This window comes from Blennius ocellaris, assembly GCF_963422515.1.
Source record: "Blennius ocellaris genome assembly, chromosome: 15".
Lineage (NCBI taxonomy): Eukaryota > Metazoa > Chordata > Actinopteri > Blenniiformes > Blenniidae > Blennius > Blennius ocellaris.
Genome location: NC_137664.1, coordinates 25506504 through 25520996, shown reverse-complemented (window position 1 = coordinate 25520996; position 14493 = coordinate 25506504). Strand labels below are relative to the sequence as shown.

The following is a 14493-nucleotide window of genomic DNA, read 5'->3' as shown; positions in this document are numbered from 1 at the left end:
CTGTGTCAAGAACTCCAAAATCCTTCAACCTTGACTGTTAATTCTGGTAACTGTAATTAATTTAAATATTAATTCAAATTCCTGATTAACTGTTTAGTATATCTTATGAGATTGATATAACTGATTGGCTATCATTTCCTGTTAAGACAGGTGGAGCTCCGAGGTTCTGATACAGATCAGATTACATTTCAACAACATTATTAATAACTATCTTTGATAATTATTAATCATTATCGATAGTCAACCAAAACATAAATAGTGATCCATATGAGGTAGTAAATCCCTACACTGGTAAGGAGTAAGGAGAGGTACACCCTGGTAAGGAGTAAGACAGGTACACCCTATGGGCAGGTACACCATGGTAAGGAACAGGTACCAAACTTTGTTATGGACTGTAAATTTATACTGCATGGGCTTTGGGCTTTTGTTTGATTGTTTAGTGTTTTACAATTACTATGTGGAAGCTGTAGGCTTATGGAAAAAAATTTATATATAATACTAAATTATAGATACTATTTTCATCATTCTCCTGTGAAGGACAGCGAAATATGAAAAAAATGGTTTTCTTCCCCCTTGGACTGCAACCTTATCGTGGTGGGGGAGTTTGAGCACCCGAATGACCCTCGGAGCTATGTTGTCGGGGGGCTTTATGCCCCCAGTAGGGTCTCCCAAGGCAAACAGGTCCTAGGTGACGGGTCAGACTAAAAGCAGTTCAACACCCCCCTATGAACACGCATCAGAGGAGAGCAGTGATGTCGCCCGGTTTGGCGCAGCCGGGGCCTCACCCTGGAGCCAGGCCCGGGGTTGAGGCTCATATGCGAGTAACTGGTGGCCGCGTTCTTGCCCGCACGACTCGGCCGGGCTCAGCCCGAAGGGACGACGCGGGCCCCTCCTCCTCATCCTCCTATGGGCCCACCACCTACAGAGGCTGCCGTAGGGGTCGGGTGCAGTGTGGATTGGGTGGCAGTCGACGGCAGGGGCCTCGACGACCCGATCCCCGGACACGGACTCTGGCTTTTGGGACATGGAATGTGACCTCGCTGGGGGGGAAGGAGCCCGAGCTTGTGAGGGAGGTTGAGAGATACCGTCTAGATATAGTTGGGCTCGCCTCCACTCACAGCTTGGACTCTGGAACCCAGCTCCTCCACAGGGGCTGGATACTCCACTTCTCTGGAGTTGCCCGCGGTGTAAGGCGACGGGCTGGAGTGGGCTTGCTTATTGCCCCACAGCTCAGCCGCCATGTGTTGGAGTTCACCCCGGTGAACGAGAGGGTTGCGTCCCTACGCCTTCAAGTAGGGGACAGGTCTCTGACTGTTGTCTCGGCCTATGCACCGAACAGCAGTTCAGAGTACCCAACCTTCTTGGAGTCCCTGGGAGGGGTGCTGGATAGTGCCCCAACTGGGGACTCCATTGTTCTCCTGGGGGACTTCAACGCCCACGTGGGCAATGACAGTGAGACTTGGAAGGGGGTGATTGGGAGAAACGGCCTCCCCGATCTGAACCCGAGCGGTGTTCTGTTATTGGACTTCTGTGCCAGTCACAGCTTGTCCATAACGAACACCATGTTCGAGCACAGGGGTGTCCATAAGTGCACGTGGCACCAGGACACCCTAGGCCGGAGGTCAATGATAGACTTTGTGGTCGTGTCATCTGATCTCTGGCCGTGTGTCTTGGACACTCGGGTAAAGAGAGGGGCAGAGCTGTCAACTGATCACCACCTGGTGGTGAGTTGGATGCGCTGGACTGGGAGGAGGCCGGATAGACTCGGCAGGCCCAAACGTGTTATGAGGGTCTGCTGGGAAAACCTGGCCGAGCCCTCCGTCCATGCAGTTTTCAACTCCCACCTCCGGGAGAGCTTCTCACAGATCCCGAGGGAGGTTGGAGACATTGAGTCTGAGTGGACCATGTTCTCCACTTCCATTGTCGAAGCTGCTGCTCGGAGCTGTGGCCGCAGGGTCTCTGGCGCCTGTCGTGGCGGCAATCCCCGAACCCATTGGTGGAAACCGGAAGTAAGGGATGCCGTCAAGCTGAAGAAGGAGTCCTATCGGGCATTGTTAGCTCATTGGACTCCCAAAGCAGTCGACAGGTACCAGCAGGCCAAGCGAGCCGCAGCCCGGGCTGTGGTGGAGGCAAAAACTCGGGTCTGGGAGGAGTTCGGAGAGGCCATGGAGGAGGACTTTTGGTCGGCCCCAAATAAATTCTGGCAAACCGTCCGGCGCCTTAGGCGGGGGAAGCAGTTCTCCACCAACACTGTTTACAGTGGAAGTGGGGAGCTGTTGACCTCAACTGGGGATATCGTTGGGCGGTGGAAGGAATACTTCGAGGACCTCCTCAATCCCGCCACCATGTCTTCCTTTGAGGAAGCAGAGACTGGGTTCTCAGAGGTGGACTCGTCCATTTCCCAAGCTGAAGTCACCGAGGTTGTTGTGAAGCTCCTCGGTGGTAAGGCACCGGGAGTGGATGAGATTCGCCCAGAGTTCCTTAAGTCTCTGGATGTGCAGGGACTGTCGTGGCTGACTCGTCTCTGCAACATCGCGTGGCGGGCGGGGACAGTACCTCTGGACTGGCAGACCGGGGTGGTGGTCCCTCTCTTTAAGAAGGGGGATCGGAGGGTGTGTTCCAACTACAGAGGGCTCACACTCCTCACCCTCCCCGGGAAAGTCTATTCCAGGGTACTGGAGAGGAGGGTCCGGCCGTTAGTCGAACCTCGGATCCAAGAGGAACAATGCGGTATTCATCCTGGTCGTGGAACACTGGACCAGCTCTATACCCTCCACCAGGTTCTCCTGATGGTGGAACACTGGACCAGCTCTATACCCTCCACCAGGTTCTCCTGATGGTGGAACACTGGACCAGCTCTATACCCTCCACCAGGTTCTCCTGATGGTGGAACACTGGACCAGCTCTATACCCTCCACCAGGTGCTTGAGGGTTCATGGGAGTTCACCCAACCAGTCCACATGTGTTTTGTGGATCTGGAGAAGGCGTTCGACCGCGTCCCCCGAGATTTCCTGTGGGGGGTGCTCCGGGAGTACGGAGTCCGGGGTCCCTTGTTGAGGGCTGTTCGGTCCTTGTATTCCCGGAGCAGGAGTCTGGTTCGCATTGCCGGCAGTAAGTCGGACCTGTTCCCAGTGCACGTTGGCCTCCGGCAGGGCTGTCCCTTATCACCGATTCTGTTCCTTATATATATGGACAGAATTTCTAGGCACAGCCGGGGGCCGGAGGGGGTCCAGTTTGGGGACCACAGGATCTCATCTCTGCTATTTGCGGATGATGTGGTTCTGTTGGCCCCATCAAGCCTGGATCTCCAGCGTGCACTGACACGGTTCGCAGCCGAGTGTGAAGCAGCTGGGATGAAGATCAGCACCTCTAAATCCGAGGCCATGGTTCTCCACCGGAAAAAGGTGTCTTGCCCCCTCCAGGTCGGTGGAGTACCCTTGTCCCAAGTGGAGGAGTTCAAGTATCTTGGGGTCTTGTTCACGAGTGGGGGAAAGATGGAGTGTGAGATCGACAGGCGGATCGGTGCAGCGTCTGCAGTTATGCGGACGTTGTATCGGTCCGTCGTGGTGAAGAAGGAGCTGAGCCAAAAAGCGAAGCTCTCGATTTACCGGTCGATCTTCGTTCCTACCCTCACCTATGGTCATGAACTATGGGTCATGACCGAAAGAACCAGATGCCGGATACATGAGCTTCCTCCGTAGGGTGGCTGGGCGTACCCTTAGAGATAGGGTGAGGAGCTCAGTCACCCTTAGAGATAGGGTGAGGAGCTCAGTCACCCTTAGAGATAGGGGGAGGAGCTCAGTCAACCTTAGAGATAGGGTGAGGAGCTCAGTCACCCTTAGAGATAGGGTGAGGAGCTCAGTCACCCTTAGAGATAGGGTGAGGAGCTCAGTCACCCTTAGAGATAGGGTGAGGAGCTCAGTCACCCTTAGAGATAGGGTGAGGAGCTCAGTCACGCTTAGAGATAGGGTGAGGAGCTCAGTCACGCTTAGAGATAGGGTGAGGAGCTCAGTCACCCTTAGAGATAGGGTGAGGAGCTCAGTCACCCTTAGAGATAGGGTGAGGAGCTCAGTCACGCTTAGAGATAGGGTGAGGAGCTCAGTCACCCTTAGAGATAGGGTGAGGAGCTCAGTCACGCTTAGAGATAGGGTGAGGAGCTCAGTCACCCTTAGAGATAGGGTGAGGAGCTCAGTCACCCTTAGAGATAGGGTGAGGAGCTCAGTCACCCTTAGAGATAGGGTGAGGAGCTCAGTCACCCTTAGAGATAGGGTGAGGAGCTCAGTCACTCTTAGAGATAGGGTGAGGAGCTCAGTCACCCTTAGAGATAGGGTGAGGAGCTCAGTCACCAGGGAGGAGCTCGGAGTAGAGCCGCTGCTCCTCCACATAGAGAGGAGCCAGCTGAGGTGGCTCGGGCACCTGTTTCAGATGTCCCCCGGACGCCTCCCTAGGGAGGTGTTCCGGGCATGTCCCTCCGGTAGGAGGCCTCGGGGCAGACCCAGGACACGCTGGAGAGACTATGTCTCTCTATGGCCTGGGAACACCTTGGGGTGCCACTGGAAGAGCTGGAGGAAGAGTCTGGGGTGAGGGAAGTCTGGGCAACTCTGCTCAGACTGCTGCCTCCGCGACCCGGCCCCGGATAAGCGGCAGAATATGGATGGATGGATGGATGGATGGATGGATTGATGGATGGATGGATGGATGGATGGGTTTTCTTCCAACTGTTTCGTTCCAGTCATGCATACTTATCTGATAATTTAGGGTGTACTGTTGTTTAATTGTTTTTTCGGGTTTTTTTGCTTTAATGAAAGGAACCTTGAATGAATGAATGAATGAATGAATGAATGAATGAATGAATGAATGAATGAATGAATGAATGAATGAATGAATGAACGAACGAACGAACGAACGAACGAATGAATGTTTCATTCAGCACAGGTGTTGGTGAATCCGAGCAGCCCCTGAACGTAGCATGGCGGTTGCATTAGACGTCATTAGTCTGCGTCGGTCGACCTGCTCCGGAGTCGTTTGCTGGCAGACGGACCGAAGCGATGGAGTTGGCCGCAGCGGCGAACGGCGGCGGCGGCGGCAGCAGAAGGGGGGCTCCCGGGGCGTCACGGTGGCGGCTGGCGGTGCTCCTGCTCGCCGCGGCCTCGCTGCCGGGCGCCGCGGCGCTGCTGGAGGGGCTATACTGCGGCACCGACGTGTGCTACGACGTGCTCGGCGTCACTCGGGAGGCCTCCAAGGCAGAGATCGCCCGGGCGTACCGGCAGCTGGCCCGTCGGTACCACCCGGATCGCTTCAGGCCCGGGGAGCCCGGCTCGGAGGGAGACTCCCAGGAGTTCGCCCACCAGAAGTTCCTGCTCATCGCGACCGCCTACGAGACGTTAAAGGTCGCTGAAGTCTTCTTACTTGTTCACTTCAGTTTGTCAGATTATCAGACAGAATCAGTCGCTGAGTCCATCTCTGCTCTTCTTCAGCCCCTCATTTATCTTCCTTACTCGAAACAACAGAGTAGTTTTGTGCTTCTACATGTTGTATCTCACAATATCGCCGCTTTTCTTCAAAAATATCTTTTCTATATCAGAATATGGTAACTTTCCTGAGCAGCTGCCATATGGAGGAGGATGTAAAGTCTCTGTTTCCTGCTTTATTCTTCGTCCGCGTCATAAAAGCACTGAGTGCAACTTAAGACCACATAAACTGTCGTGCCTTTATTCAGCATTCACAGTCCTGCCAAGAATTGGACCCCGGGTGTTTAAAAGTAGGAACCTGAGCTTTGAACAGAACATCCGAACTGTAATGTTAAGAAGGAACTCGGATCAATGTTTCCTTCCGGATCTGCCTCGACTGGACAGCTTCTTAACATGTCTGACTGGATCACTTCAAAAAGTGGATTTTCTTAGTTTAAAGACAATCTATAGACTGACCCTCACCTCATCTTGTAATGTCTGAGGAATTTTGTAGGTCATGTTTCTACTTTAATGGGAAAGCAGTCCCAGATCACGATGCTCCCTCCACCGTACATTACAGTTAGGATACTGTTCTGGGACCTCATTTATAAAACATTGCATAACAAAAAAACCTCAAGATGTATGTGCACCCAATAGCTGAAAATGACGTGTGCCCAAAAATATTTGTTTCAGTAAAATGCACATCTGCACGCACCTTGCTTTTTATAGATCAGTCCAGCCAGCAGGTTGAGCAGTAGATGTCCCTCCTCAACACGCATCATGCAATACAAAGTGTCTTGGGAATTTTGTGCAGCTCAATCAGCTGATCAACGGCCTTTCCCAATCTATCCTGGCAGAAAGGACAAGGAAATGGAATTTTAGAAAGAGCGAAACGGTCATGGGGAGGTGAAGACCAGAAAAAGACATTATTTGGTGTCACAGTCAAAGTTGAAGATGGAGTCTGACACATGAACATGGTGCTGATGATTCAGTACTAATGGTTCACTAAAGAAACACAGAGAACGCTGCAGCTCCGTTGTTGTGGGAAAATGTGCACAGGATCCATATTTGTTGTACTGGTTCCACATTCTCCCGCAAAGTTTCTTGTTGTACATCACAAACCTTGCGTGGGAAGTGGCACAGGCATGTTTCAGGACCCGTTTTGTACGTCAGCAGCGTTTATAGATGAGACCCCTGGTGTTTAAAGCGTGTAAAATTCTTTTAGACGAATGTATACACATGACTGAAGTGTTTATCTGGTTTGCCTTACTGTACGACTGCAGTGTGTGATGGGCGACTCTAAACACCTGAAATGTAACTAAAGGTTGTCAGGTAGAGCAAATTGAGTTGGTCTGTATTTTAGACCAAAATATGGAGACTTGACAGTATTTCAACTGGCTTCATGACAGCTGATGGTTCGAAGTCACACGTGTTCAAAAACCTGCTTAACAACCTGAAAACTTGAAACGTATAATTATCAGCCATTTAACTGAATAAAGAGACGTAATCCTTCTTTACTGGAGGTTTGGACAACGTGTGTGCGTGTGTGTGTGTGTGTGTAGGATGAAGACACGCGGCGGGACTACGACTACATGCTGGACCACCCTGAGGAGTACTACCAGCACTACTATGCCTACTATCGCCGACAGCTCACGCCCAAAGTGGACGTCAGGGTCGTCATCCTGGTCACCATCTGTGCCGTCTCCATTTTCCAGGTAAGAGCCGGCCGAGCGAAGGATTGGCTTTCAGGACAACACAAGGAATCGTTCAGATGTGACTGTAAGAAACAATCCCAGTTAACTAAGTGATCAGTGACTTGATCCCAAGTTAAGTTTTGATTTGAAACATTTTGACGAGTCTTCCTCCCAAAGTACAAACATTTGCATTTGATGTGAATTGATGAGGGGATTTTCCAAAGGTTGGAATGTGTCCAGGGTCAGACCTGCCTCACCATGGCACGCAAACGGCACATTACAAATAATAATGGCACAAACGCAAGCAAAAGACGCAACATGCTTGTAAAAGGTGCATTATTAGCCACATTATACCTGTAGATGCTGCAGCATGTTTGGGGAAAAACCAGGTTAAAATGCAGAGGTTACACAAATGCACTTGTTTGAGAGTGAATAACGTTTACAAAGCCACCGTCGCTTTCTGCCATCAACTGGGCATTAATGAGGAAAAGCTGCAGTGAACAGGAGGGATCTGTTCCCGGTTGCAGACGATGTGTTGGTGTTTGCCTGCTGCTGGGCTGTCCTCCTGTCCTCCTGTCCTCCAGTCCTCCAGTCCTCCTGTCCTCTTGTCCTCCTGTCCTCCAGTCCTCCTGTCCTCTTGTCCTCTTGTCCTCCAGTCCTCCTGTCCTCTTGTCCTCCAGTCCTCCTGTCCTCTTTTCCTCCAGTCTGAAGTGTTGTGTTGAAGCCTGTCGTCTGCCTCCTCTCCTGTCCTCCTGTCCTCTTGTCCTCCTGTCCTCTTGTCCTCCAGTCTGAAGTGTTGTGTTGAAGCCTGTCGTCTGCCTCCTCTCCTGTCCTCCTGTCCTCCTGTCCTCCTGTCCTCCAGTCTGAAGTGTTGTGTTGAAGCCTGTCGTCTGCCTCCTCTCCTGTCCTCCTGTCCTCCTGTCCTTCAGTCTGAAGTGTTGTGTTGAAGCCTGACGTCTGCCTCCTCTCCAGTCCTCTTGTCCTCCTGTCCTCTTGTCCTCTTGTCCTCCAGTCTGAAGTGTTGTGTTGAAGCCTGACGTCTGCCTCCTCTCCAGTCCTCTTGTCCTCCTGTCCTCTTGTCCTCTTGTCCTCCAGTCTGAAGTGTTGTGTTGAAGCCTGACGTCTGCCTCCTCTCCAGTCCTCTTGTCCTCCTGTCCTCTTGTCCTCTTGTCCTCCTGTCTGAAGTGTTGTGTTGAAGCCTGTCATCTGCCTCCTCTCCAGTCCTCTTGTCCTCCTGTCCTCTTGTCCTCCAGTCTGAAGTGTTGTGTTGAAGCCTGACGTGTGCCTCCTCTCCAGTCCTCTTGTCCTCCTGTCCTCTTGTCCTCCAGTCTGAAGTGTTGTGTTGAAGCCTGACGTGTGCCTCCTCTCCAGTCCTCTTGTCCTCTTGTCCTCCAGTCTGAAGTGTTGTGTTGAAGCCTGACGTGTGCCTCCTCTCCAGTCCTCTTGTCCTCCAGTCCTCTTGTCCTCCAGTCCTCTTGTCCTCCTGTCCTCTTGTCCTCCAGTCTGAAGTGTTGTGTTGAAGCCTGTCATCTGCCTCCTCTCCTGTCCTCCTGTCCTCCTGTCCTCTTGTCCTCCTGTCCTCTTGTCCTCCAGTCTGAAGTGTTGTGTTGAAGCCTGTCGTCTGCCTCCTCTCCTGTCCTCCTGTCCTCCTGTCCTCCTGTCCTCCAGTCTGAAGTGTTGTGTTGAAGCCTGTCATCTGCCTCCTCTCCTGTCCTCCTGTCCTCCTGTCCTCCTGTCCTCCTGTCCTCCAGTCTGAAGTGTTGTGTTGAAGCCTGTCGTCTGCCTCCTCTCCTGTCCTCCTGTCCTCCTGTCCTTCAGTCTGAAGTGTTGTGTTGAAGCCTGACGTCTGCCTCCTCTCCAGTCCTCTTGTCCTCCTGTCCTCTTGTCCTCCAGTCTGAAGTGTTGTGTTGAAGCCTGACGTCTGCCTCCTCTCCAGTCCTCTTGTCCTCCTGTCCTCTTGTCCTCTTGTCCTCCAGTCTGAAGTGTTGTGTTGAAGCCTGACGTGTGCCTCCTCTCCAGTCCTCTTGTCCTCCTGTCCTCTTGTCCTCCAGTCTGAAGTGTTGTGTTGAAGCCTGACGTGTGCCTCCTCTCCAGTCCTCTTGTCCTCCTGTCCTCTTGTCCTCCAGTCTGAAGTGTTGTGTTGAAGCCTGTCGTCTGCCTCCTCTCCTGTCCTCCTGTCCTCCTGTCCTCCTGTCCTCCAGTCTGAAGTGTTGTGTTGAAGCCTGTCGTCTGCCTCCTCTCCTGTCCTCCTGTCCTCCTGTCCTCCTGTCCTCCAGTCTGAAGTGTTGTGTTGAAGCCTGTCGTCTGCCTCCTCTCCTGTCCTCCTGTCCTCCTGTCCTTCAGTCTGAAGTGTTGTGTTGAAGCCTGACGTCTGCCTCCTCTCCAGTCCTCTTGTCCTCCTGTCCTCTTGTCCTCCAGTCTGAAGTGTTGTGTTGAAGCCTGACGTCTGCCTCCTCTCCAGTCCTCTTGTCCTCCTGTCCTCTTGTCCTCTTGTCCTCCAGTCTGAAGTGTTGTGTTGAAGCCTGACGTGTGCCTCCTCTCCAGTCCTCTTGTCCTCCAGTCCTCTTGTCCTCCAGTCCTCTTGTCCTCCTGTCCTCTTGTCCTCCAGTCTGAAGTGTTGTGTTGAAGCCTGTCATCTGCCTCCTCTCCTGTCCTCCTGTCCTCCTGTCCTCTTGTCCTCCTGTCCTCTTGTCCTCCAGTCTGAAGTGTTGTGTTGAAGCCTGTCGTCTGCCTCCTCTCCTGTCCTCCTGTCCTCCTGTCCTCCTGTCCTCCAGTCTGAAGTGTTGTGTTGAAGCCTGTCGTCTGCCTCCTCTCCTGTCCTCCTGTCCTCCTGTCCTCCTGTCCTCCTGTCCTCCAGTCTGAAGTGTTGTGTTGAAGCCTGTCGTCTGCCTCCTCTCCTGTCCTCCTGTCCTCCTGTCCTTCAGTCTGAAGTGTTGTGTTGAAGCCTGACGTCTGCCTCCTCTCCAGTCCTCTTGTCCTCCTGTCCTCTTGTCCTCCAGTCTGAAGTGTTGTGTTGAAGCCTGACGTCTGCCTCCTCTCCAGTCCTCTTGTCCTCCTGTCCTCTTGTCCTCTTGTCCTCCAGTCTGAAGTGTTGTGTTGAAGCCTGACGTGTGCCTCCTCTCCAGTCCTCTTGTCCTCCTGTCCTCTTGTCCTCCAGTCTGAAGTGTTGTGTTGAAGCCTGACGTGTGCCTCCTCTCCAGTACTACAGCTGGCACAGCAGCTACAACGAAGCCATCAACTACCTGGTGACGGTGCCCAAGTACCGAATCCAGGCCACGCACATTGCCAAGGAGCAAGGCCTCCTGAACCGCACCAAGGAGAAGGGCAAGAACCGGCGCTCCAAGGAGGAGATCCGGGAGCAGGAGGAGGAGGTTATACGGGACATCATCAAAAACAAGATTGACATCAAGGGCGGCTACCAGAAGCCCAACCTGTCCGACATCCTGGTCTGCCAGATCCTCCTGTTCCCCTACTACCTGACCAACTACGTGGCCTGGTACGTGTCCTGGCTGTACCGCTTCACCCTCTGCAGGGAGGAGTACGGAGAGGAAGAGAAGCTCTACATCATCCGGTAAGCTCCGCCCCCTGGACCGGTCCCCGACTTCCTGTGTGACCTTTTCTCACAGCAGCAGCTGTTTCTTCATTTTCAGGAGGAATATGAAAATGTCCCAGTCGCAGTTCGACAGCCTAGAGGACAACCTCCGACAGTCTTTCCTGGAAAAACAACTCTGGAAAAGAGAAAACTATGAGGTTTGTCCCCGTTTTACCGCTTCATACCGTTTCTCCTTTAAATGATTACATTTACTTTAATTTAAACCAGTGTGTCTGTCTCCGCTAAACTGTCTGTCTCCGCTAAACTGTCTGCCTCCGCTAAACTGTCTGTCTCCGCTAAACTGTCTGTCTCCGCTAAACTGTCTGCCTCCGCTAAACTGTCTGCCTCCGCTAAACTGTCTGTCTCCGCTAAGCTGTCTGTCTCCGCTAAGCTGTCTGTCTCCGCTAAACTGTCTGTCTCCGCTAAACTGTCTGTCTCCGCTAAACTGTCTGCCTCCGCTAAACTGTCTGCCTCCGCTAAACTGTCTGTCTCCGCTAAGCTGTCTGTCTCCGCTAAGCTGTCTGTCTCCGCTAAGCTGTCTGTCTCCGCTAAACTGTCTGCCTCCGCTAAACTGTCTGTCTCCGCTAAACTGTCTGTCTCCGCTAAACTGTCTGCCTCCGCTAAACTGTCTGCCTCCGCTAAACTGTCTGTCTCCGCTAAACTGTCTGTCTCCGCTAAACTGTCTGCCTCCGCTAAACTGTCTGTCTCCGCTAAACTGTCTGCCTCCGCTAAACTGTCTGTCTCCGCTAAACTGTCTGCCTCCGCTAAACTGTCTGCCTCCGCTAAACTGTCTGCCTCCGCTAAACTGTCTGTCTCCGCTAAACTGTCTGCCTCCGCTAAACTGTCTGCCTCCGCTAAACTGTCTGTCTCCGCTAAACTGTCTGTCTCCGCTAAACTGTCTGTCTCCGCTAAACTGTCTGTCTCCGCTAAACTGTCTGCCTCCGCTAAACTGTCTGTCTCCGCTAAACTGTCTGTCTCCGCTAAGCTGTCTGTCTCCGCTAAGCTGTCTGTCTCCGCTAAGCTGTCTGTCTCCGCTAAGCTGTCTGTCTCCGCTAAACTGTCTGTCTCCGCTAAGCTGTCTGCCTCCGCTAAACTGTCTGTCTCCGCTAAACTGTCTGTCTCCGCTAAGCTGTCTGTCTCCGCTAAACTGTCTGTCTCCGCTAAGCTGTCTGTCTCCGCTAAGCTGTCTGTCTCCGCTAAACTGTCTGTCTCCGCTAAGCTGTCTGCCTCCGCTAAACTGTCTGCCTCCGCTAAACTGTCTTTCATAGTGCTGGAGCTCCTGCACACAGCGCTGTGTTGTGCACCTGCGGTGAAGCCTGCAGACAGACACATACATGATCACCAAGCGTTATATCTCTATTGATCGGTTTATCGGTTATTTGGTGATTGTGACTCTGAGGAGGAAGATTTCTCAGCCAAGGATGCAAGACGTCGGCTTTATGATGCACCTGAACACAACATTGACAGGCGCAGACAGAGGGAGACGCACAGAGAGACAGATACAGCCAGCCAGCGTTTTATCTCTTGATAAAGTATTTTATTGGTTATTTGCTGATTGTGATTCTGAGAAGGAAGATTCCCCAGCCACGTTAGTTTACGTGATGCACCTGAACGCAGCATTGACGGCAGTCGGACCTCAGGAAGCAGAACAAGACGAGCTCACCAAGAGCACAAATGTCACTTTTAAGGCAAGTGTAGGAGAAGCAGAGGCTAAAAACAGCATGTATCCACATGCGGAAGTACAATCTGGCGGCATGAAGCCCGCTAACACATAAAAAATCCATAAATAAGCTGCATCGTGTTATAAGCCGCAGGGTTCAAAGCTTATCGTCTGGAAAATACAGTAATTGTGACAACGTCAGAGCAAAAAGTGATCGGCAGCTCAAACGTCCTGGACCGGAAGGAGACGCTTGGGATGGGTCAGACCACTTTTTATGACCAGCTCATGAACTACCGCCACATCTAGACCAGGAAAGTGTTCTAAGTCTTATCCGGTAAAACTTCTTCAGTGAATGTAGAACTCTGTTCTCCGATTGCTTTCTACAACTATTAATACAATTCATGTGACGATTATTCACGCAGTTAGTCGGACTTTACCAAAAGTAAAACCGTTTTTTCCTGGAAACAGTGTTGTTGCAGGCTCCAGACTTTCTTCTGGCAGTTTGCATGGTCTCCCTGTGTGCTGGTGAAGCTTCCAGAACATTGAACTGCAGCAGGTGGAGCGTTTCCAGCTGTGTGGTGACGCCGACACTGATGTGCCGTTGCAGGTGTATAGAAGAGAGCAGGAGGAGGAGATGAAGGTGAAGATGGCGATGGACCCTCGGATGAAGAGGTACCGGCGCTGGATGAAGAACGAGGGACCCGGCCGGCTCACCTTCATCGACGAGTGACGGTCGGACCCGGAGCTTTGACCTCAGTGCCAACTGTACAGAAGGACCCACTCTGCCTGTTAATATATATATAGTGAGAGATATTTTCATAATGATCAAGTCTTGGAGAGCACTGCGAGCTTCAGGTTTTCCAGTACTTTTCTTACGGCGCGTCATTTTTCTAATTTCCAAATGGAAGCCCGTCACGCTGACTGTCGTGCAAAGTCTCGAATTTTTGTTCTTTTCTCTTCCCAGTAAAATCATGAGTTTAGTTTTTTTGGTCGGTTTACAGATCAGCGCCGAGTCTTTGGTCGGCAGCGAGTCCCAATGTATTGCTGCTCATTTGAACCCTGTCTTTGCCTCTTCTGCTCGGATCTGCTTTTTCCCTGTCAGCAGAAGAACAATAGACGAGCACTTCTGACGTCTCGTTGTAACAAGAAGCCAAAAATGACTGCTGAGACAAGTTTGGATGTTCTCCTTGTTTTCTGCTGAGTCTCTTCAGGAACTGGCGCTGCATCTTCAACCAGCTCGCCTACTGACTATTTATTGTCCTGCTTTGGTGGCATTAAAGGCAAACAGTACTGAGACATTGTGTCCGTGAAAGTTTGTTTGTCAACTTTGAATCAACAAACCAAATCACGTTTCTTGCCTCGAGTCAGAATCAATCGTAGGAGTTTCACTCATGTCAGTGTGTGCATTTGATTAGGAACGCCTATTCAAGTACTTGTGAATGCAAACATCTTCAACATGAAGATGAGCGGCTAAAGTTCCCCGTCTTGAAGAAAATGATTAGAAGTGACTGTGGTTGTTGGTCTGAGTATTTAACAAACAACTGCTGCCCTTCCGTCTCTGGAGCTCAGACAACGGTGAGAAACAGTATGAGAAAGTGATAGAAAACACAAGAATGAGAAGAAGAGTGATGCGGGAGGCTTAATTCAGCTGTTTCCCAAGCACCTTTCAGAACATAGATTTTAAAGCACATTCAATTGGATACATTTTTAGGATGTACTTGTATTTTTATTCACTAAAACTGATAAACCTTTGACGTTGGTATTTCGAGACTGTTATTTTTCTGCCCCATGTTGACACTTTAAGTTAACCTGTAATAAAACCTGCTATCTATGGAGTGTTTGAAGAATATTGTGTGCAACTGATTACATTTGAAGGCATAAACATGCAAAAATTCAAAGGGTTGACCTCAAAGCTGCAGAGATCAAGCCTTATAACATGTACTATAAACTCACTAAAGTGATGGATTTCATGCCGTGAATGACTGAATTCTAAATACACTGCTAATAAAAACTGAAGCAAACGCCAAAACAACACAACGTAACTCCCAGTATATCACACTGGTGTGAAATCAACCTGTCCAGGTAGGAAGCAACACT

At 51.2% G+C, this 14493-nt stretch overlaps 1 protein-coding gene across 1 annotated transcript; it reads left to right on the top strand.

Moving 5' to 3' along the window:
• The first annotated feature begins 5029 nt into the window (after window positions 1-5029).
• On the top strand, window positions 5030-14160 carry dnajc25 (DnaJ (Hsp40) homolog, subfamily C, member 25). Its single transcript, XM_080510454.1, has 5 exons — window positions 5030-5390; window positions 7013-7165; window positions 10345-10715; window positions 10795-10894; window positions 13004-14160. Exons 1-5 carry the CDS (start codon window positions 5049-5051, stop codon window positions 13124-13126), a joined length of 1089 nt encoding a protein of 362 aa, XP_080366580.1. The 5' UTR covers window positions 5030-5048; the 3' UTR covers window positions 13127-14160.
• Window positions 14161-14493: the final 333 nt, after the last annotated feature.